Genomic DNA, 24,857 nt, shown 5'->3' with positions numbered 1-24,857 from the left:
GGGCCAAGCTTGGGCCTGGAGTCTGTCAACTCAATAGCCCGGTCCACATATCAACCTTTGCCCCCAAAATCCTAAGGCAGCAAATACGGGTTGAAAATTGAAATTGCGACAGCAATAAAATTCCATTCACGTGATCATTAAATCTACTCGTGCTACATTTTAAAATATTATTTTAAAAAAAAATATTATTAGTTTTCTCTAAAAAAAAATAAAATATTATTTTAAAATCAAATCAAATGTTTTGGGCGACCGATCGAGAGTTTGAAAACGGACGGCCAAGGATGGGCGTCTGCATGCGGGTTGTCCGTACACGATGACAGAATGGGTGCCTAGATTTCCTCAACCATGTCGGTCGCAGTCGGAGCCCGGCCGCCGCTAACGAATACCGTCATTATAACACAACAATAAGGGTACGGCCGCTCCACGACAAAATTCTCTCCACCGCCGACCCACGAGAAACCCGACCAACGAGAAAAAAAGAGAAACAATGCAGGAAACAAAAATTTCTAGCCATCCGATCTCCGGTGGGCCTCCGACAGAACCCGATCCCCTCCAACACGTGCATTGCGGACATCTCTCACTTCTATAATGCTGTATCTTGCTGCAAGAAAAACGCCAGAGAGAGAGAGAGAGAGAGTGGCGGCGTTGGGGGTGGGGAGGTGGCCGGCGAAGGGAGGAAGGGAAGAGGAGCTGTCGACGCCGGAGAAGGCGGAGGAGGTTGCAGTTTTCGGAATGTCGGTCGAGGAGCCGCCGGAATGGCTGCCGGATGGGTGGACCATGGAGGTCAGGAGAGGGAAGAACGGTAACATCTACAGGGTATCTTTCCTTTCCCCCTTCGCCTTATCTTTCCTTTGAGATTTTTTGATCTTTTCTTGAAAGAGTTTGGTTTCTTTGTTTCTGAGATGGTAAAAATGGACGATCTTGGAGATTTTTTGTTTTTCCTGATCGTTTCTTTCTTTTTTTGAACGTAATCTATCAAGAGTTCGGCGATTTTGGTTCCTGTTGAGGGAAATGCGCCGTTCTGTAGAGGCGGTAAGCGATTTCGACTGGTTGATTGGATTCACATGCCATTGATCGGTAGCTCGATTTGGTAAAAACGGGAGCAAGGGCCTTGCGTCCGAGTTTTGGAAGATTTTGGCGGCTGATGTTGGTGAAAATCCTCGGTAGCAGCAGATTTTGAAACATTAATGCGTTTGAATGAGATAGCTGGATAAAATTTGCTAACTTTTTAGAAATGAAGATGTTGTGAGTTGCAGGTCTGCAGCATTCTAGGAAAGTCCTTAAGAATTAGGGTTCTCGGGAATTTTCAAGTTGCTAAGTTGATGTCTTTACAAAGTCAGTTTATCCTTTATCCCATACTCATGTAAATGTCTAAGCATTTGAAATGTCTTGAAGGATTTGAGATGATGATTAGCATAGAAAATTCAGAAGAAAAAGGGGACTTTTGGACATCATCCTGGAATTTGTTTACTTAACTATAGTATGCTTGTATATATTTGATTATGCACATATCTCTTTGTATATCTACTTTTTAGAAATGAATATGTTGTGAGTTGCAGGTCTGCAGCATTCTAGAAAAGTCCATAAGAATTAGGGTTCTTGGGAACTTTCAAGTTGCCAATTTGATGTCTTTTTTTGGTACAATTTGATGTCTTTCCAAAATCAGTTCTTGGGAAAACAATGGCTGTGCATGTATGAGCTGCTCAAATCAATTATGTTTGATTTAGCCCAAAACTATTGTGACCTGGTTAGGTCATCTAAAGACAAAACGAACTAGCCACGTATTAGCTGCTCGAGTCAGTTATTTGATTTAGCCCCAAAAAATTGTAACCTGGTTAGAACAGCTAAAGACTGAATGAAGTGGGCATGACGATATAATCATAATGATTGTTGACAATTACATGGATGCCAACAATCACTAAATTCATTCACTGGGACCATTTGCTTTCTGGCAACTTGTGCTTGCAACTATGATCCTAATCATTGCCTGTTGCAGTGAACTCGTTAGCACTCTTGCAACTATTATTTGTTTATTTATTATTGATATATGTTTATGTGTGTATATATATCAATGTATTCATGATCATTAAATGAATCAAACATATATCACCTGCAAAACATGGAAAACAATTTGATATTGAAATGATTATCAAACAGTGTCTCATCTAGAACTGGTAGATTTATTTGTGAATTTGATATTTTGAAATATTTCTTTACTTGTAAATTTATTTAAAGTCATATTTACAGAGCATACTCTCCAAGATTATAATTATATGTGTGTTTGTAAATAAATGTTCAAATAGAATTTTTGGCAATTCATCATAGTGTTACCTACAGACTTGGCATGGGTCCCAAGTGTCCAAGTACCCTAAGTATCGGACACGGCAGCCTCCAACCTAGGCATGCAGACATGGCATCTATATCTATCTATCTATCTATCTATATATGTATGTATATATGAAAGTAAATGTATGTATGTATGTATGTATCTATGTATGTTACATAGGTTTATGTTGTAAGAAGCTTTCACAACATCATGTGATAGTTATGAATGTTGGTGTCGGTAAGCTTTAATGGAAAAAAGGCCTTTAACAAGCAAAATGGTAAACGCAGTATGAAGCAAGGTTTTTAAATCCCAGCATATCATCTCAGCGAGTGACTGAGATTGAGATGAAGCAAGATCTCAGTTTATCTTGTAAGTGGGAAATCTGGAGGAAATCAAGACTTCTGAGATTTCAGCTGATAATTTAGGACTGAGATATCTCGGCAGATATGGTAAATCCAAGACTGTCAACCATACTTAAGTGTCAATTTTGAAACTTGTTAGTTCAGAAAATCTATTTAATGTAGTAAAGAAGTGATTGAAAAATATAAGTTGATATGTACAATATTGTATGGCCGATATGTTGGATTTCATCAGTTTACATCAGCTGAGACTTTTACATAGGTTGTATTGGGGCGAGGAACTGCAGTTCTTTTGTTTTTTTGATTAGTTGAATTTTCCCTTTGGAACTATGGTTGAGTCTATATCACTGATAGATCTAGATAACCTATTCATGCTTAAAAATATTAAGAAAATGGTGAAGCTAGAGGTTATGGCATGGCATCACTAAGACTATTTCATCCATTTTTGAATTGCACAGTATTACACATCGCCAGTATCTAGTTATACTTTCTGCTCAAAAGAGGCAGTTATGCGCTATCTCAATGTTGTAAAGGTTGATGGTCATGAATCTGAAATATCAGCATGTTCTGGAGACGAAAGTCCACGAGTAAGTTTTTTTTTTATAATATTAATTACAGCTTCAGAGACTTTTTGATGTCATTGGATATTGTTGGTTTTTCATCGTTATACTTTACTAAATTTATTTGATAATTAGCCTGTGCGACAAGTAAAAAATTCATTCAAATGGTTGCCTCCTGGATGGCTTTTGGAGATCAGAACTCAAAGACGTGGCTCAAAAGCACAACAAATATACATGGTATTGTGAAAACTGTCAACTGAATGCATACTTGGTTATTCATAACAGCCCTACTATCTTTCCATTTTATCACCAGATATTTTTCCTTAAGTTATCACTAGTAAATTGCCACTTCCATGCTTATTTCATTGGAGCCATACAGTGAGCATTACTATGTGGTGAATGTTACTGCATGGCTTGCCAAGAAAGAAAATGATCTTATAATACATGCAGCAGGCACACACAGACATCTATATATTGGACTAACTCCTATGTTAGTTCTAATTGCTTATAGTGCTTTATGTAAAATAGGGCAGACAATACATCTATCCTTATGAAGCTTCTGTTCTGTTGTTCGTTTATCTTACTGTTCCATTTCAATCTTCTAATTTGGGCCTCTAACCAAGGAATGACTTTCATTTTCACCTTTCATTTCATTATGTTGTAGTCATATTTCCACTTGATATCTCCTGCTCATCACTGATTTTCTGAAATTGTAACAATGTTGGCGGATCGTAATATGTGCTTCTTTGACACATCATGAACTAAGAATAGGTTTGACTGGTGGATCCGGTATAAAGAAACACATTTTAATGTAGCTTGTTCTGTGAAATCTCAAAGTCTGCATATTTGATAAGAAGGTCTAGATGAGTTACATTGAAGGAGCTTATTGATAAATAAAGATATGTTAGGTCACTAAGAGGAGAATGTGGGACGTGTAAGGAAACAAAAAACAAATCATATTAAGGGAATAAGTGGAAGAGAGATATTGGTGGAAGAAGGATGATTATTCATCTTGTGAATTTTTCTTGAACTTAATAATGATTTTTACCCGCTTTGAACTTTGAGAGAGTGTTTTGATTGTTGTTCAGGGCTTCCCTTGGCCTAGGGTTTGATTTATAGTTGCCAACTAGCTAAGCTGCTAGGAACCTATCTAATGGGATAAGGCTTATGGGTAAGGATGCAGTTTAATAATGAAGAAAGGCTTATGAGTGTACCCCTATCACCCCTCCTATGAGAAGGCCCCAAAGAGTAATAGATCTCCTAATCCATCCTTAGGGCTTATGCATGCATGACAAAAATAAAAGAAATTGAAAAGAAGAGAGGGAGAGAAGGGGAGGAAGAGGAGAAAGGGATATAGGTGCTTGATTTTTTTTTGAAGTTCCTTCTTTCTTCCTTGTCAAGTGGCTAGTGGAGGGTTAGGGTTAGGGTTTCGATAGGGCCAGGAGAAGGAAGTTGGTTAGGGAGATGGCTATGGTTTGGAGAGGTTCAAGAGACTAGAGTTTTCCTAGATTTTCCAAATTCTAGCCTAGTTTCAATGGATTTCTTCCATTTCTATCATTTCTTGTTGGATTTTGGGAGAGGGAAAGGGATATTTATAGGGAAAGGTGAGGGATCCTCGGACTGGGAATTTAATAAGGGGTGAGGTTGTCCTATATATAAAGGCTATGAAAGAGAGGCCGAGTGGCTTAATTCTATTAGCTAAATTGGTTTGAGGGGAGATTAGTAAGGTGATACCGATGGAGAATTGAGATGATGGGAGTGTGTGTTTCCTTAGGTTGTTCTTTTTGGAGGGTTAGGATTATGTGGAGAGGGGAGGGCTTGGTTTGAGGGTTGTCATTCAATCCTAGGGGATCTAAGGGTTATGATGGATTTGAGGTGGCAAACAGACCTATTCAAATCCCGGCCGGCCTGGCCAACCTGCTTAAGTTTGAAGAATTTCAGACAGGCTTAGGCCTGGAAATTAAGCCTAGCAAGCCAAGCTGGGCTTGGCATTTGAACCCAGCTACTAAACGTGCCAACCCCAGATTTACATCGGCCTAGCCCAAGCCCTGAATTTATATAATATATAATATGGCCAACCCATGCTTTGGTGACCCATGCCTGAGCCTTGTTTGTAGTGGAGTTAGGTAGAGGGTCATGTCGAGCTCCATCATCATGTCTTTGATTAAGGGGAGGGGTAGCAATACTGGCGCAGCAAGGCCGTACAATGGGATGCTGATAGCCATCCAAAGGCCGGACTAAAGTTAGCCCCATCCAACTCCCTGGCATGAGATCCATCCCCCTTGCTACTCCACCCTCCTCCATCACCCTTTTTTGTCCGATGAGCCACTCCCCACCATTCGATTGCCCCCCTCCCACATCTTATCAAATCAGCTGGCTTTCAATCACTGCTACATTGATGGTCTTGGTTCGATCCAAGTGTCGAATCCTGCCGGTAGACTCATGTCTCATGTCAGTGTTGCTTTTACTCCACCATCGAATCAATTGGAGCTGGGAATCTAGCGATTGCGAGTTTGATGGCAATGGACAAGATACGGAGCTCGAAGAAGGGACTGGGGAGATTGGATCGGGGTGAATAAGAGTTGCATTCTTCTAGGGTTTCCTTCAAAACCCTTCCATGGGCGATTGTGTGCATCTTTTTTTAGGAGAGTGAAATTCTTTAGCAAAAGGTGGTCCTAGAAGCCCGTGCTAGCCCGAAAGCTTGAAGCTGAATAAGTAGTGGGCTCGGATTTGGGAAGTAGGCCCAAAGGCCAGGCCCAAGCTTGACTAAATTAAGTGGTACCTTAGATGGATCCCGGCCTAGCATGCTCATTGAGCATGTCTGGTAGCAAGGCTTTATTGACTTAAGGGTATGAAACTAAGATTATAAAGGTGGTTGTTGGAGAATTATGGAAGACATGTCTCTTTGGAGTGTGTTTGGATTTTGTAGAGAGGATGGGGTTTGGTTTGAGGCCTATGGTTCAATCTAAAAGGATATAAGAGTTATGATGAATTTGATGTGGCAAGATCTTATTGGCTAAAGGGTATGAAGATAGGAACGAAGAGGTGGATGGTGGAGATGTAAGAAAGGTGTATTTGTTTGATTGCATTTCTTTGGAAAGCTAGGATTAAAGGAGAGAGTGGAGGGTTGGGATTAGGGGAGAGAGTTGAATTTGAAGGTGATGAGGGGAGTTAAATGGAGGAATTTATTGGAACTTTCCCTTCGCAAAATGATAGATGATGTGGAGGATATACGAATGGTTAGGAGGTTGTAATAGAGGGGGATAGTGATCCAACAATGTATGCTAATGGTGGCATTAATGTGAATATTATTAGATCTAGGGGGATGGTTTAGGGTTACTTAAGTCTTTTAGGAAGGACATGAACGCCAAACATAGGACACCAAGATCTAGGGGGATGGTTTAGGGTTACTTAAGTCTTTTAAGAATTTAGCATCCAAATGGATGAGATTGATTATGGGAGAAAATCTTAGGTTGCCATTAAGTGGAGCTGGGGTTAGATGTAAGGGATGGAATATATGAGAATTGTGTGAGGGCAGACAGATGGAAAGAGAAGAGCAAAGGAGGTATCAAGTTAGGAGAAATGATGAGTTGGAGGCCTCTTGGTATGCTACTTGGCAAGTGGTCCCAAGGAGAGAGGGAAATGGAGGGTTAAGATAGGAGTGGTTTTATCATAGTACACCCCCATAAGAGGGTATGGGTCATTCATGAGGATATCAAGGGATTCAATGACATCTTGGCTAATACAAACCTATATTTGGTTCATTAAGGGTTCAACCATGTGGAGGATTTAGGGGCTAATTAGGCTCGTGGCATGTTTGGTCTTCAAATCAGGATAAATTAGGTTAGGGAGGATGATAAAGTCATAAGGAAGGGTTGGATTAGTTGCGAAAGAATTTGATTGAGCATGTTTTGGTGTGCTCATGCTTGATCAGGTGTAATTGGATGTAATCATATGGGTTGATTTGGCTAGATTAGGATACAGTAGTGTTGATTTGGTCAATTAAGGCTTTGTTCAGGTTGGACTGGATGGGCTAGGGTTTGGGTTAGATGCACTAGGGTTCAGGTCAGATGGGCTAAAGGACTGGGTCAGATGGAAAAAATTACAGGTCAAATGAGCTAAGGTTTGGGTTGGATAGGCTAATGTTTGGGTTGGATGGCTGATATTTTGGTCGGATGGACTAGGGTTTACCGCTACTATATAAGGAAGTTATTTCCTCTACAATTGCTGGTGTCTAAAAGTGTGTTAAGTATTAACTGTTAAGTATGGTTTCTAGAAGTGGCGTCAAACTGTAATCAAGTGCCATGGGCAACTACAACACTGAGGTGATTGTAAGTAAGCAGCATGACAATAAGACTGGATGGAAGAAAAGTTCAAGGTTCTCTATCATTTGCTTGTAGTCATGCATGTACTACGTACCACAGCTGAACCTTTAAACTAAGTAGGATGTCACTTTCTAGTGCATAGGAAAGGTTATTTCAATGTAAGTACAGTTGCCAAACAGATGTTCAGTTTTTCCACCATATCTATGTGAAGAAGACATTAAGGTATTGGCTTTTCTTGATAACTATTAGTGCATGGCTGCTAATCTAATGGTGATGCTGGGTTGGAGATCAAAGTTGATCTTTTCTGGTGGGGAAAGCTTTCTGGTCCTTGCGGTGATGAAAGAAGTGGAGCAGGTTTCCTTGAACTGCTTAGTGAGCGATGTCAATTAGCATCTAAGTTAGTAATTTTGCTCATATAAATTTAGGAGGAAGCATGGCGTACGTGCACCAGTTACCCACCAGGTGGTTTGATCATCTGTAGTGATAGGTGTTTTATGATTCACATGCATACGGACACATGCAATCCCCTCTATATAAACTCATTTACCCCCTCCATCTCTTTCTAGGCAATATTTTAGGGAAGAAAAAAGGGTGCTCATGTTAGAAAGGATGACAACAACATAGCCCACCTTTTTTCTCCTTTTTATAATTATTTTGTTGGTCTATATTGTTCTTATAGTTTCTAGAAAATAAATCATATATTCCAACAGATTAAAGGCCTCCCATGCCCCAACCAGAAATCTGAAAGATGACAAGGAGGCTGAAGCTGCTGAATGACATTCCGAGTTAGTTGGCCATGGTTCTGTTATATTGCAATATGTGTGGTTGTTTAATAGATCACAGAAAACTACCCTTGATAAAAAGACATACCATTGTAGCAGATCCAAACGTGTATTTGTTATCATAGGTTTGAGGAAGTTCTTTCACTCTCGTTTGGGTCACAAAAGTTGGTTGTTCACGTCAATACACTTCACCTATGATTTAAAATATGAACATTTGAAGTTGAACTTCTTCCCATTGTGGATTTGGCTTTAGCAGATAAAAATAATCTTTTATTGTATGAATAAACAAATATTGGATCAGCGACTCCAACTCTGTTTTCCTTTTAATTTATTTATAATCAAGTGAAGTTGTGGTTGATGTTCTGTTTTCAAGAATAGTATTTTAGCTGATTAAACAAAGAACTAAATTTTTAACCTCTTCTGATTTACATGTACATATTTTTTTTCTTTCTACATAAACATACCTGCTGCAAACTTTTGAAACATTTGGTTCTTATGTGCTATTTCTGGATACAAATAAGATAATAATCAAGATGGACTTCTTATTCCAGAATTGCTGTTGTTTTCCTCTCCAACAAGCTGGACATTAGTCTTACGGGCTGAAAGCTTCAATAACACAAATTGCATTTTCCCTATGCTTTCTTGATATCATATCAGCATAGATCAGATTAGCTACTTTATATTATTCCTGGAAATTTTAGTAATTTGCATCGGAAGTGCATTACAAATTGAGAAAAGATGGAAAATACATGGTTGAAGCAATAACCAATTTGGCACAAATAAATGTTTGATGAAGTAGGCTCCGATTACTCATGTGCATTTATATTTTTTGTAGTCCTACTTTGAACCTTCCACTGGATCCAGATTCTATTCCAAGGGAGATGTGCTTCAGTTTGTTAAGTCTGGGAAGATTTACGGTCCCACATCTGATCAAACAAGACATTGTGAAGCAGAATCTCTTGAGAATGTTTGTACTCTGCCAAAAGATTTCTTGTTTGTTGCACCCTGTATTTATTCTCTATCCACTATCCACTTTACACTTATCATGTATAATTTCTGAATTTTCATATTCTGCCTAGGTTATAGCTCAAATTGAGTTTTATCCAGATGGGTTGCCTCACGGATGGTACAAAGAAATTAGGATAAAAAAAAACAGAAGCGGATTCAGAAGAGACCCGGTACCAGTGCAACTCTAGCTTTATTTTCTAACACATTATTCCAGCTGTTCGGTAAAATCAATCATCTTCATTGTATGCATGCCATAAATACTAACTTGTTCTATTAGTACCAATTCTGTGCTTGAGGACATGTACTGTGCTTTGTTGCATATTATAGCCATTCAGCTATCTGGCAACTTTCATATATTTATTCTTTGCTAAGTATCAACTTGCAATGTGACATTTTATAAAGGCTGTGCAAGTTATTTTTTGTGGTAATCGCCTTTTGCAACAACATTCTTTTTATGCATACACTTTGGACATGAGGTCTAATGAGTATTGCATGATTTGCAACAACATCCTTTTTATGCATATACTTCTGGCATGAGGTCCAATGAGTATTGCATGTTTCTACATATGGCTCTTCTTTTTGCTGACATAGTGGGAAAATTTTAGCAGCTATGTGCAATCGTTCAGTGCCCACATAATTGTCTGCATCAAGGATTTCAGTGCCACCTACCTTCCTCCTGCCGATCAAGTAGCACACACTGGCACGAAAGGATTAGCATGTCTGTAAAATGATTTGAAACTAGCATGTTAAGATAGGCTACTTTATCATTTGTTGAAGCATAAGCTACTTTTAATAACTTTATACTAGTGCTTGGACATGGTTTAATTATCAAGCATCCTGAATATCTATGTTGACCGTGCTCTAATATGTTCGCAGCACATTTACAAGTGATTAGTCATATATTTACATTATGCAAAAGCCACACATCTTGCCAGCACAAATAAGCTAAAAGGAGTTCTTGATATGAATGAAAAGGAGGGATATACTTATGTTTACAATTAACAACACTATTACCTGTCAGATGCTGCTGCTACTACAAAAGTTCATCAAATGGTAGTATTATGGAAAGTTTATATTAGGGATAACTTGATATCTAAACTTTCTGCCTCACATAAAAAGGAAGAGAACACAAACAATGGGGAAATAGAAAAGAAAAAAAATCTAACAACCTCGGACATGTTTAACCTTGCAAAGTAGATGAATTGGACATTAGAAATGTGTTCTATCCTTTTATTCATCGTTATCTATGAGCCTTACATAACCTATTTCTGAGCCTTTCATAATCAATGTTATATTATCTTCTTGCTACCTTTTTGAAGGAGAGGTAGAAGAAGAAAACCTAGGTTGTTATCTCTTGAACCCAAGGTAAGTTGAACCGGTATTGTGCCCGTACCGGTCAGATACCGGTTCAGTACGATACTGGTTCGGTACCATACTAACACATGGTATGATGCGGCATGCCAATTCCGAACCAGCACACCATTTTTTTTTATTGTTTAATTTTTTTTAACATTTAATGAAAAGTAATCAAATTTCTTGGTGTTTTGAATGATTTTAACTCTAATTTGATGTTTCTTGATGTCTTTTGATATTTTTATTAGGGTTAAAATTCTGATTTGATATTTTTATCATCCGATATACCTTAAATCAAGATTTGTCATACCATCCCGTACCGTCTAATATGGGGCGTACCATACTATACTAGGAGAAAACCGGTATGAAACACTCCTTCGAGTCGGTACAAGCTCTGTACCTTTCGTACCGATGCGTGCCGGCTCATACGAGGCATGTACCGGTCCGTACCGAGACGTACCAAGATAAAAATTGAGAAAATGGGTAAGAGAGCTATTTTGGCATAGAGGTGTACCGTACCATACCGAATCAAACGGGTAAGGTTTCAATATAGTACCCGGTACTGAGATTGCGGACCTTGCCTTAAATGATGCTTTTTGACCCTTAGTTGAAGTTTGGATGTAATAAGCAATGTAGAATATCTAAAATTAATTATTACAATACAAAACATGCAATGATACAATCAATTAGAGATATTAAAGTATAACATACATTCCGACATTTAAAATCTGGTGGAGTGTCAATTATTTTCATAGATATTGGGATCATTAGCATAATTAGAAGGCACGTTAGCCCATCCTTCTAGCCAAATGACGTTGTAGTCCTATACACATCCCACAAGGTGCGGACTTTGAGTTATAACTAGTCTTGGATCTCTCACTGAAGTTTTAGCTCTGGGAGGTGTCTTCTAGTTGATAATATGGTAGTGGAGGAGCCCATCTGAATGTGCCGGCAGCAAAATCTGACCCATAAGATGCTCTAGACTGCATATGATAGTAGCCACTAAAAAATGGTGCCTTAGATGCACCATATATATCTATATAGGTCATAAGCTGCCTATGATTGCGGGTAATAGAATCCAGCATGCGCCTTGAAATTTTATACATCTATTGATTCTACTCAATGTGCGAGGTCATTTGCAGTTACATCAATTATATTGTGTCTTGTGCGATCTTGAAGCGCCCATCTCCTGTATGCTGTCATTATCCTCACAAGTTCTACTAGCTCATGCACCATGTTTTCTATCCTGTGTAGTATATGTAAATTGGAACACCAATGAATCGAAGACCATCCTACGACTGTTTCATAAACAGTGATGTCATACCCTCCACTCCCTCTCTGGCCACCAATTCTATGATTATCAGAACTATCATCATTGTTTTCCGTAGTCTTTGAGTGAATGGACTCCACTCTCTCCATTGGGGCTGCAATTGTCTTTTTTTTCTTTCCAACTACGCTAGGTAGTTGCCTGCTTTTCCTTCGTGCCCCCTCTGCCTGGCTATACTAGAAGGATAGATGTCGCTTGCCTGATTGAGTCGACCGGATAGCATGATGGTCTCATCTAAAGAACTCTCGGTCATATCTCTGGAAGAATGTCTCTGACATGGAGTCATACGATGATCTGCTCTCCACTGGCCCCTATGGTTGTGGTGATCAGCTAGGCACATACATAAAATATTATGATCTGCCCATTGCTTTACATCCACCCTAAACTTGCTGGCTATGAAACTAGCTGATCGTGGAGGCAATCTTGGCTCATCAAGCTCTGGCTCTTGCTGCTAGTCCAAAGCCATCTGATCATAGTATCATTCTCATCCTGAACAAAAGCATTATGGATTGGATCTATGTACTTCAGTTCCACTGCCTTCTGAATACACTTCAGCCTCAATTTCAGATTGTAGTGGCTATATATGAGGTTGTTGAGGTGCCTTTGTATCAAATAGTTCCTCTACTTGCTGCAGATGAGGGTTAAGGTGGACTAGTTGCACTCGCAGTAAATTAAGGAGACCATTTAAAAGAGGATCTAGATGACTAGCCATTTAAGATATCTCGCCGACAGACCCAATGAATCCACCATTCAATTACAAAATCATTGAAAAAAATTACATATAAGATAATATCATATTAGTAACTATAAAACATCAAGTAATGGTTATTGTTGATACTTAATATATCTGAATTCATAGATTTCTTACTTATGACAATTGCTAAGACTCCAAAGTTATCAGTGCCCTCTCTAAATATTTTTTTCTGCATAAAAGATACGTGTTATAATATGTTAATGATTGAAGATACAAGTTAACTTATGCATGCCACTTAAATTAACTTATCTCTTGTGGACATAAGGCCGAGACTTTTAGATCAGGCTCTATCTTGTAAATCACATTGAGCAGGGCAGTTATAAGTGCTTTGTCTATATCGATCCCTAGTGTACTAAAACCTTGGATTCATATAGTAAGCTGCTAATAGAGTTTGTAATTGTTTTAGTAAAATTTTACGAGTACAGAAGCAATCAAATTTTCAATGTTCTTGCTTACCTGCTAGATGCAAGTTTCTGCCTATCTGGTAATCCACCGCTGCTCAATGATATCGATGTATTCCTAGGCATGCTTTGGATCTGCTTTCCTGATCTTATTTTTTGCCTTCTCCATCATATGATATAGAAAGGCCATCGGGGGTTACCTCTTACTATTCACGGTCCGATGCACTTCAATGATGGTTTGATAGTCTTCACTATCTTCTCGACTTGCTGCTGGAACGTCTGTCTTGTCACTAATCTCTCCACATGGCTCCCCTTAGTGCCGACCCTTGGCAATCTACTTTTCTGCCACTCGACACTGACAAACATCTGACACAGGTTTGCTTTTCTCTCAAGGAGGCTATCAAATGAAATATGGTTAGTAGCAAACCGTGTCATAGCTGGTCTCAAGATCTCCCTCCTTGTGTATCTCCTCATCAGCAATAAGACCCATATGTGGTTATAAATAAATCTGATGATGGACTAGGCCGTCTCGACTATCTATTATACCTTACGAATCTTTTCAATCTCCATCAACATGAGGTCTATAAATATGCAGATCTAGAAAATATGTGGTTGCCACTTCATTAAGATCTTTCCGATGGCCTTATATTGCGGTCTATTATTAGTGATCATCTGCACTAATAACTGATCAATCACCTCTTCCATCAATTTGAGGATGTACATGGCGTCGTGTACCTAATCGAAAGCATCAATAGACTTCTGAAAGAAAATCTTCGTATCATAGTATATCAAAAAGTCGTTGATGCTCCTCTTGGTAGGACCAATCCGACCAATATATATCACCGTTAATCTATATATGGGCCACTTGCTCTGATATAAGGTAATCCACTTTTGTAACTGCTTTTTGTTATTGGCAAGAAGCTCACCATAGATATCCTTTGATCCTAGAGGATCCACACCCGAACCGGCAGCTTGGATGGAGAAAATGACAGACCTATAATATATGTTGCCTGCTGCATTCACCGGGATATGGCTGAAGTAAAACTAGGATGCAATAGCTCGCCACATATCCTTCTTCTTGTTCTTCCTAGCATGATTATATGGCGGCCTCTAGTGGAATCTTTTTGGAGGATTTCTTCCTACTACTAAAAGTTTTTAACATAAATGCAATATGGCCACTGCCTCTACTGACGACCTTCGTGACTGAGGAAGGCCTCCTGAACTCTGTATTTTTTCTGTCGGCCTTAGAACCAGAGCCCAACTCGTAGCATGAGGGTCCAGTTGAGCCCTGTGCGTAGCCACTTCATCTTGCCACCACTAATTATCCAAGCTGGTTTGAATGACAGTCTGGATGTGCGCCTCCTTGTCATTTGGAATAGAAGCCTCCTTTGACTCTCTAAAGTGATAGAAAAGTGACTCTACTGCTAAGTGATCCACCTTCATTTTTTTTTGGATAGCCCTCTCCTTCGCTGCTCTATAATCAACGAAGTGCTTTTTCATCAATTGTGGGACCTTCTGTATACATTTTCGGCATATAGATACGTCGGAATCACCAGCTAGATGTTGCTTCAACCTGGTTAGTTCCCTTCTTAAAATCTGTATTGCATAAGTTGCACCTCTATAGATGCTGATCCGAGAGCATCTGCCCATGATTCCAACCAATATCATGCTCTGGATCCGTCTTTTTTTATTCCTGTAGGTCTATTAAGCACATATCAGTTTATTAATTATTTAAAAATATTAAAATTTTGTTATGATGAAAAATATATCTTCTACTTAGAAAATACTCTTGAATCATCTAATATGTAATATTAATTTTTCATATATATTTTTTAATAATTTTTAAATTAAAAATAAATTTAAATATAAAAATTTTAAAAAATTAATTTGAGCTCAGATCTATATAGCACCCTACTATGGGTGCTATATATATTTTTCTCAGCCCGTAGGGTACATCAAAGATTACTTATTTTTCAATTTTATTCAAATCTGGATTTAGATCACTATATTTATGATCATGTTGAAACTTTGAATAAATAGACGCTAAATTAAAGATTTTGGTCTTATTGTGTAGATTATCTATAGATTTACAACATATCATAAAATTATACCAAAATTAAAAATTTTGGCAAGACCACTTCTTTTTCTTTTTTTTGCCATTTTCCGACATTAGATGGGAGAGAGCTACCATACCTTGTTTTAGGTTGGATCTAGACTTTAATTGTTGAAATCCACATTTTTTGCAAAATTGGAAGGTCTTTGAAAAAAAAAAAAGAGGAGAAGGCCTAAGAAGGCTTCGAAGACCTTCTCAGGTCTCTCTCTATTATTAGAAGGGAGGAGGCGACCATACCAGCATGTATCGGTGTGAACCAAGCATTTCTCTTGATTTTTTGAAAAATAGGGGCGAACCATCCTGGTTCCATCCCAGTTCGGTTCAATACACCCCAAACCAAATAATTCGGCATACTGTACTTGAACCATTGGGACATATCATGCATTTGATGGCATGAGTGATCTTGCATCTCCCATGTATAGGCAGGGTTTTCACATGCCGCCTAATGTTCAACGACGACTTTATTCATTTGTCTCTGGATTCATTTCATATTCTGGAGCATGCTACTCCAGAATCCAGATTACCAACAAAAGGGAAGATAGAAAGCCAATTTTCTGCGTATAAGAACTTATGTCTTTTAGGTCAAGCTTATCTATAATAAAATGGTCTCCTTCAAGATTTTAAATATCAGTTGTTGGGATGGGGCACCAACCCAAATTTTGAGATAGGATGGGTCGAGAAATGGATTGGGACGAGATAGGACATCCACCATACTAAGTGTTGGGACGTGGGGCATTCTGTTCCATGGAAGAACCAGGATGGCCCTGTTCCACAGTCTTGGCCTCCTTAGTCTTTAAGTATTCATATTTAGACTTCCCTGCTGTAGTAAACAAAGTAGGCTGTGAATAAGTGCAATAATTCCATTCTCTTGGAACAGGTGGCAAGTAGGATACGTATCAATCTATAGCTTTTAGGCAAAGTAAGATATTGCGGCAAGCTGACTTTAGGTTGGCAGTGACATTGGATTCTTACTATCCAACATCTATATGTGTTGACCGCATCAATTTCATGTCCTTTGAGGTTTTAGCAGTTCAACTTTTTAGTACCATTGTTGTATTCCATGCTTGAATTAATTTTGTTATGGTTAATATCGAAAGTATTGTCTCCTAAACTCTTCATGACAACTCTTGCTGTCATACTCTTCTTGCACATCTGCTGTTGTTAGCTACTAGTGACACTGTTAAAAGTGTTTTCTTTCAAGATTCCTTTGCTTTTTCTTTATCACTTCTTATATCTGACTGGGTGCAATGCAGAATTCGATTAATTTGTCTGCTTGCTTTTCTGGAGTACATCTTATTTTCATCATTTTTCTTCTTTATGTTTTACACTTGTTGCTTATGTTAAACAAAGACTTTATATTGATAATAAATGACCTGATTGCTACAGTATTATGCCGATCCAGAATCTGGATATGTATTTCGAACACTAAAGGATGTTCAGCGTTATACTGAAACTGGAGAAATTAGTAAACATGCATTTAGACCGAGGAAAAGAAGCCTGTATGACAAATATTCCTTCGAAGAGGAAGATCCTGTAAGTCTACAGAACTGTTGTTTCTTGTGGTTTCTTTCTACCTATTTTTGTTCAGCTCGCTATATCAAAGCATATCTACATGTTACACAATGTATTGCTGGTTTACCTATTAATCTCATCAATATCAGCTATGGAGTGGAAAGGGAGAAGCATGCCTATCAGAAACATAAGCAGATGGTAATTGCAAAGGATAATATTAGATTCAAGATGATCATGAATCTTACAAGATATCACAATAGTGAAATATTTTCAGCCTTCTGCATTTAAGTTCCAACATGGTGCATAACTTTTCCTGAATTGGGTATAACTTGGTCTGAGAGCCTGTAACTATTACAGGTATATCTTGGATTTGAAATGTATTAATCTAAAACAAGATGTTTACATTCTAATTTATTACATAGAAGTTACATGATGATGCGAAATAGATCTTGAGCCTGCGATCCTTTGAAATGAAGATGGACGTTTGCCCTGTTTTGCTAGTCTTTTCTGTCACAGTTTTTCTAAGAGTATTTGTTGATAAGTAATTAGTGGCATCTTGCGCTTCCACCTGTAGTTTCTTGTCTGAAGCCTAACTACTTAAATGCAATACTTTTTGATGGAAATATTGGATTAAGTTTCAGCTTAAAAGGTATTAGTGGAATTGATAAAAAGAATTCATCTCTTACTTGCTGTTCTTCATAACATGACTTAGTTTGGAGGATAACAAGAATATTAAAATAAATTGCGATGTTTCTGGAATAATTTTCAGCATCCTTTTGATGCATTAATAGATCCTTCTTTGGTTTGTCCAGCTCTGTTCTATGTAAGTTTAGTGTCTTTTAGTCTATAATTGTATCTGAATTTTTTTGGGTCTTAACACACAGATTTTGGCTAAGATTGTGACTAAATTGATTCTAAGAACTCTATTTCCATGGCACTTTTAAACTTATTTTTTACATTCAATTTATAGGTAATTCATCTTTATTGTCTTCAGTTCTGTTGCAAATATGCCACTGTTTTCCCTTTAACATGAAATCTTACAACCATTTATATGACACAGACTCATTCAATTTTGTGCCAGTTACTGGTAGAGATGCCAGAGAAGGACTTCATTTTCATTAAATAATTCAATGTTTAAAATTCCCTATACCTCCAACTTAAATATTGTCTAGATATATTTTTAGATGTTCTTTCCTGTTTTTCTCATGGATGCCTATTTCCCACCGCAGCTCCCAAGTTCAGCCAACAAACTGGAGTCACCTGGAATAGCTGTGAGGCGATGCCTTTTTTCAGGACAGATGCAAAATTCAAATGGAGAGGCGGTGATCGACACTGATGAACTGGATGAAAAACCAAACCTGTCATCTTTGGATCATGCTTCTTTGCCATGTAAATTTCCGAACTTCATCAGAATGGAACATTCAGTACTCAGTAGAGATTTATTTTGCTACCAAAAACTCTCTCTTTTTGTAAGAATGATGGTTGCCCATCGAGTTCATATAATATAGGCACGCACATATGTATATGTAGATGCATGTATGCATGCATACATATGTATGTATGTGGGTATCTGAAGTGAAGAAAGATGGTCGCCCATCAAGTTTCAATTTTTGCAGTTCAGTCGCTCCCCTGATGCAAGCTTCTTGTATTGCAGACATTCATGGTTCTTCGTCTGTGGGCTCTGTTCCAAACATCAATCATGCAGTAGAAGAAAATACAACGAAGAGTGAAAGGATGTCTGGACCAGTAACTGGTGACTTGTCAGAACCTGCCGAGCACTCAAGGGGCATGGAAAACAAGGAAAGGAATGAGGTTCTGATGCCAGCATTCGGAAAATCGGATTCTATCCAGCGCTTCAAAAAGAAGGCTAAGAAGGGTAGACCAAGAGTGTTGAAGCGGGAGAGATTTATTGAGAAACCATCGGAGCCAGCAAACAGGGCTTTGGATTCGCTGGAGTGGGAGCAGCTTGACCTGGGCGATGAGATACAACCAGTGAAGCCATCGGAAATGTCTGACAAGGAGCCAAATGAGCCAGCAGATATGGCACCAGAGCAGCTGCTGATAGAATACCCAACTCAATGGGAAGATGCCGAGAGCTTGGAGCAGGAAAATGGGGTACTTCCGGAAGGTGAGTTGCTGGGGAAAAATATGATCCAAGGACCAGAGCAGAAGCTGCTGCTAGAACCAGAAGATGTGAAGAAGTCATCGCCCTCAGAGAAAAAGCAAGCAAAGCCCGATGGAGGGGCTATAAATGGTGGGAGCAGCAAAGCCAAAACTAGGAAGGCAGCCGCGCAGCAGCCTCGCCGGGCATCAAAACGGCTGGCGGGGCTTGAAGCTGGTCCTCCTGCAGATGACTTGAGGATTTGTTACCGGTTCCGGTGGGCGATGTCTAAGCTCAGAACAGATCAGACAAAAGACATAGTGGTGCTGGAAGACCAGGAAACCGAGGAGCAGAATGGAGAAGCTGCCTTGGGAGAGCAGGCTGGGGAGGCGGGCGAACCGACCGATGATAAGGTGGTGGGATCCCCACTGACGTTATCGTTTGGTGATTCTTGGCCTGACCCTTGCCTCGAATTTGCATTCAAGACTCTTGCAGGTGATATCCCAGTGTTAGAGGAAAGTCTCGAGATCCAAAACTTCTTAGATCGGCAGCTCAGTTCAGTTCAGAACTCGAACAAGAGTGTCCTGGCTTCATCAGCTTTTGCTGCTAGTCCGGAAAGCTCCAGCCAGGCTGAGCTACCCGTCAAACCTGGGTCGCCGGACAAGATTTGCTCGTCTTCCAGGGAAGAGGAGAGCCCATCCCCTACCAAGAACAGGCTGCAGTCCAGTGGGAAGGTGATTCGACAATATCGTCGGGGCACAAAATTAAACCAGTAATTGGTGTATAAATTTGTGATCCCTAAATTTGGTGCCATGCAAGGCTACTTTGTAGAACACACTGCCTCGGAGACTTAGAATGAGCCAATAACATCCTTTTAGCAGACTAGCGATGATATGACCTAATTAGTAAACTTGCCCTGGACTCTGGAGATGGGATATCAGTATGATGCGCTAGGATTACTTTTTGCAAGAAGGTCTTCTCATCATGTATTGGCGCTAAAGCTACTGCTCGGCTTTTCTCTTGGGGTGCCCAACTTTCACTTTCAGCTGGACGTGGGCAGGGCATGGTTTGGCAACAACGCCCGATCTGATCTCATTACGGGCTCCTTTAGTCAGCCGGATGCTGATGCAACAAAACCAGGTGGGGTTCGGCTCTTCGCTTCAAAATCTGAATGGTGTCATGCATCTGAGTTATTTATAACTCTGTTCTAGTTTTTGAGGTATTCTTTATACACTTAAAAGGGGATGCAAAAGGGCTCAATGCTAGAAAGTTTGATATTGCATGAGGCTAAACTAGAGAGGAAACCGTGTGCATGTGCTATGGGGGAGGCTGAGGAAAGGAAAAAAAAAATGAGGAAAGAGGAGGAACAGGTTGCTATAGTTCAAGAGGCTAATATCCCATTGAATCTAAAATATAAAACCTGCACAAGAGGACATTGGCGCAGGCAGCTGCAACATGGTGCAGCCATATGAGCGGTCGCACTACGGAAAACGAAACCTGACAATTGAGATTCAAGAAAAGAATCAATGAAATCATAGAGATCTGCCGTTAACCACAACTTGCCCCAATTTTCTCTAAACGAGCAATCTTCTTTATGCAAATTATCCCATGTCCAATAATTCTTATCCACAATAGAAAAGTCCTAGCTTTGGTTTCGGACAACTTTGGCATGATCACTAACTGCACAAGGATTGTCCAATCAAAATTCTAAATGAGGCTGGGTAAATCAAAAGGTCACCAGCTATCTTCATCCGTAGAGGGTTCATATTGAAGCTTATGGCTTCCTGGTCTTAGAAACATCATAATTACATTTTTCAGGTAACTGTGCAAAGGGTTTCAACAATATCCATATTTATAGAGGTAAGCAGAGCCAGTTCAGTTTGAAAAGGCATACAAGGCAGTGAGCAAAGGACACGAGCACCTAATATATCCGACTCACCCCTGCACAAAATATTAGGGGTTTTGTATTTGATGTTTCTATTATACATAACATAAAAACATAAAGTTATTCTACGGCCAAACCTTATTCTCTTACACATAATCTGCTGCTTTTCAAACTAAGGGGAAAAGGATAGTATGAACTATGTCTTCTCTCAAAGTGGCCAAGGTTTCTCTAATACAATTCCTCAGTCTAAAAGACAAGTAGGCATACAAGAGGCTGTTGCAGGCTTTTAGCAACGCTCCCAAAATATACATGCGGGTGTGTTTGATGCATGACTACAGAATCTATTATTCTGCAGTTGACGTGCCTAAGGCTCACTTTAGTGACTTCAACTACTAATTTGCAGAAAAATCAAAATTCTATAAGTAAGGTCTGCAGTACTGGAACCGGCATCTGTGCTGATAGGCCGGTAGTATGGTATTGTATACCCCCATGCCATGCCGTTTTGGTGTGAACCGACAGAAAAAATGGTAAAAGAGGGGGAGTGGAAAAAGGAGAGAGAGGAAAAGGGAGAGAGAGGGAGTGAGGGAGAGGGAGGGAGAGAGAGAGAGCAGGAGAGCATGGTAGAGAGAAAAATGGAGGGAGGGGAAGAGGAAGAAGAAAAGAGAGGAAGAGAGAGGGGAGAGAGAGAGGAAGGGAGGGAGAGGGCCGCGGTGAGCGACAACCGTCGGAACAGGGCCAAGGGAGGGGGAAGAGAGGGCTTGAGAGAGAGCTTTCGAAGCCCTCTCTGCTCCGTGCGTCGGAACATGAGCGGAGCCCCTATTTTGAAAGCAAACAAGAGCTTTGGTCCTTTTCTCACACTACCAACTTCATTTAAAAAATTTCAAAGAAGAAAATTAGGGGTTATCGACTTCACTTTAAAAAATCAGAAAAAAATAAGAAAAGGAATCGAAGCCCATGTTTTCTTTCAAATAAAGGCTCTGCCCCTATTCTGGCGCACGGAGGAGAGGGCTTTCGAAGCCCTCTCTCCCCCTCCCTCGGCCCTATTCCAACGGCCGTCGCTCATTGCCACCCTTTCCCTCTCTCCCTCTCTTTCTCTCTTTCCTTCTCACTCTTACCCTCCCTTGTTGGTTTCTTTATTTCATTGCTGGAACTGTCCTGATCTACTATCAGTACCACTCGGTACACTCCGAACCGGACAGTTCGGGATAATTCCGCCTTCCTTGCCTATAAGTTTCATTCCCAGAATTATGGTTGCTATTGCTTTGGATAATTAAGTATAAATAAATGGTTATTAAGGCGAGTTAAGAAAAGGCATGGAAAAGAATGATAAATTCAAGAAGTTATGGTGAAATGGGAATTGCAAAAGCAATGGAAACTCAATCTTATGCTTGCATTAGATCACTGATATAAGGGAGGAGCACCAATATAAATTGTTTGAAGATGCAGTATTGTTGAATATAAAGACATCAAATGAATGACTGAAACAAATATTTGGAAATGCAGATTCAAAAGTTAAGATTCCACAGGTAGAGGTCAAATCAAACGTCACGGAATCAGAACTTATAAAAAATGCACATTTATGCAAGCTGCAACACAGATGAATGGCCATGAGATGGCCTAGTTTTAAGATATATAATACAACTCAAAAAAGGGAGAGGTCACTTGAAGCTTCTTTGAGGTGAATGAAGCAAAGTTATACCGTCATAATGACTGTGATTGTTTCTTGACAATGAGAATTGTGGTTCTAGCACGAATGTGACACTTAAGTGGAACTATTTAAGATTCATCCTACTAAGATATGATCCATTGTACTTCTGTTCATCTCTGATTGTACTAAGAGGATGTCACTCCTGTTTCATATATCCCACTACCTCTTCAGAGATACATTCAGACCTCTGTCCATGAAAGCTCATACTATTAGTTACAGCTACCACAACTCCACCTGTATCATCTTGATCTACTAAAGTCAATGCTCTTTATCATCTGTGGTTCATCTAAATATAGGCTCTAAAAATCAATTTAAACAAAATCTTGAACAAAATTGCAGCACATAGTGTTGAGATATGATTTCATAAGTTTGAAGTTTTTCTTTTCTTCTTTTTCCTTTTTTTTTTGAGAGAGAGAGATCCTAGTGCTACCACCATTATCAAAATACAGGTGTCACCCACTGTCACCCACTCCTCCAGCTGAATTCAGTCCCATATCTCTAACTTTACACAATGACACAATATGCTTAATGATGTCTAAAATGACCGAACATTCATGAGATTCCAATAAGTCAAAGTGATAATTTATATATCATCAACCATCAAAGAATCACAGGGAAATAAGTTCCCCAAGAAAAAAGGTGGTTTGGTTAGCTAGATAAGAATTATCATCAATACAAGAAAAGGTAATTAGGTTTCCAAATTATCAAGCTATCAGTTCATAAATACCACTGGGTATAACAAGCGAATCCATGTTGACTTCATAAATGTACGTTCAAATCACATACAACACAACATTCGGGCATTAACATTCTTGACCTTTAACATGCTGCAAGGTCGATGGTCAATAGAAAGAAAATCAAAACAAGTATATATTGCATGATTGCATCCACAAAAGTTTCGATGGTAAATGCACGATTTTCTTATGTGAAACTGCTCCAGGCATAGTCTGCAACATAATCTTTGTTACATTTATGTCTACGTTCTCACTCTATTCTCATTCTAGCCCAAGATTTTTAGGTTGCTGCTGGGTTACAAGAACAAAACTCCTAGTTTGTGTCAGTTTCAAGTACCCGTGCCTTTTTCCAGCGGGCAGGGCCAATAAACCACGTTGCAGAAACCGATCCCAACAATAAAAGATCATATAACAAATCGAAGCAAAACAAGAAATAAAATCAATATCTTTTCAAAAACTTCCAAACTTTTGTGGAACACACCAAAAACCCAAGCATCAAGAACTCATGAAGAAACTCAAATCCTCCGCCTTAAGAGCAAAAGAGGGGGAAAAAAATTCTCTAGAACCGATTAAAGAATTTCCATGACCCCAAAATCTTTTCACCCTCCATTAAAAATTACCAAGAATCCACGAAACAAGAATCTCCAAACAAAATTAAATCCTCGTCCCTAATCGCGCCAAAAGTCAAGAATCTCTTGTTATCGAAATCCTTAAGACTGTCAAACTTCGATCAAAACACCACCAAAAACCTTAAAACTATAATTCATGGAAAAAGATTAACATCGTCAACCCTAAATATCATAAAAAAAAAAAAGGAAAAAAATCATGGAGATCTTAAAACGGTCGAACAGCTTCTGACAAGAAGCAAGATTAGAGGAGGGAAAAATATCTGAGAAGGAAGAGTGACTTACCGAAGAAATCGGTGTTCTCGAGGCCCTTCGCCCCCACAAGAAGCACCTCCAGCGTCCCTTCGACCATCCTTCCTCTCCTTCTTTCTCGATCTTCATTGCCCCAATTTCTATCCTCTCGTCTCTTTATATGGGACGACGAGGGCGAGGTGGGCGGAGTGCATGGTACTAAATGAACGGGGAGAGAACAAATGGAGCGGTTTCGACCGGCGGCACCGGCGGTTCCGGTGGAGCTCCGCTCCGGTCGTCGTCGGGCATTAAATGACGGCAGTGTTCGCCTTCCATGGACTCCCCCATTCGTTCTTGGTTTCCGCTGAGGCTGGAGGAGTCGGAAGGCCATCACTAATCATTAAACCCGACAAAAGCGGTTACGCCGGCGGAAACTTAATTTAGACACGTAGGACTTCAAGCGTCGTGTTCGTATCATCCTGTGTCAAGCCAAGTCGCGCTGGACAGAGATGGATCACGGTGTAATGTGGCTCGCCAAATGTTTGGAGCATGATGGTGTATAACTTGTACGGATGTGGCATTGCAAATAAAATTTCTAAATCAAAAATTGTATTTTTTTATCTATTTTATATTTGATTTAAAAAATAATTAAAAAAATTGTATACATCTAAAGAGACCTCTCGGTTTTTAATATATGAACCCAAATACAGAAATGGAAATTTTTATATTTTTCATGCACTTTACTTTATGAT

At 39.3% G+C, this 24,857-nt stretch overlaps 1 protein-coding gene and 1 long non-coding RNA gene across 2 annotated transcripts; one reads left to right on the top strand and one right to left on the bottom strand.

Moving 5' to 3' along the window:
* The first annotated feature begins 335 nt into the window (after positions 1–335).
* On the top strand, positions 336–19,806 carry LOC103708650 (uncharacterized). Its single transcript, XM_008793681.5, has 8 exons — positions 336–816; positions 3,144–3,272; positions 3,381–3,482; positions 9,188–9,319; positions 9,432–9,530; positions 16,695–16,841; positions 18,050–18,209; positions 18,475–19,806. The coding sequence occupies exons 1-8, from the start codon at positions 589–591 to the stop codon at positions 19,695–19,697; spliced, it is 2,220 nt and encodes a 739-aa protein (XP_008791903.3). The 5' UTR covers positions 336–588; the 3' UTR covers positions 19,698–19,806.
* On the bottom strand, positions 18,259–24,490 carry LOC149751164 (uncharacterized). The gene is made up of 2 exons (XR_016398795.1): positions 24,160–24,490; positions 18,259–23,461 (listed from the first exon to the last, which is right to left on the bottom strand). It is a non-coding gene; the product is annotated as an uncharacterized LOC149751164 (long non-coding RNA).
* Between the last annotated feature and the right edge of the window lie 367 nt (positions 24,491–24,857).

Source organism: Phoenix dactylifera, chromosome 16, assembly GCF_051530095.1.
Source record: "Phoenix dactylifera cultivar Ajwa chromosome 16, Ajwa_hap1_PhDact_Kaust_v1.1, whole genome shotgun sequence".
NCBI lineage: Eukaryota > Viridiplantae > Streptophyta > Magnoliopsida > Arecales > Arecaceae > Phoenix > Phoenix dactylifera.
The sequence above is the reverse complement of the archived record's forward strand: the minus strand, read 5'-3'. Positions and strand labels throughout refer to the sequence as shown.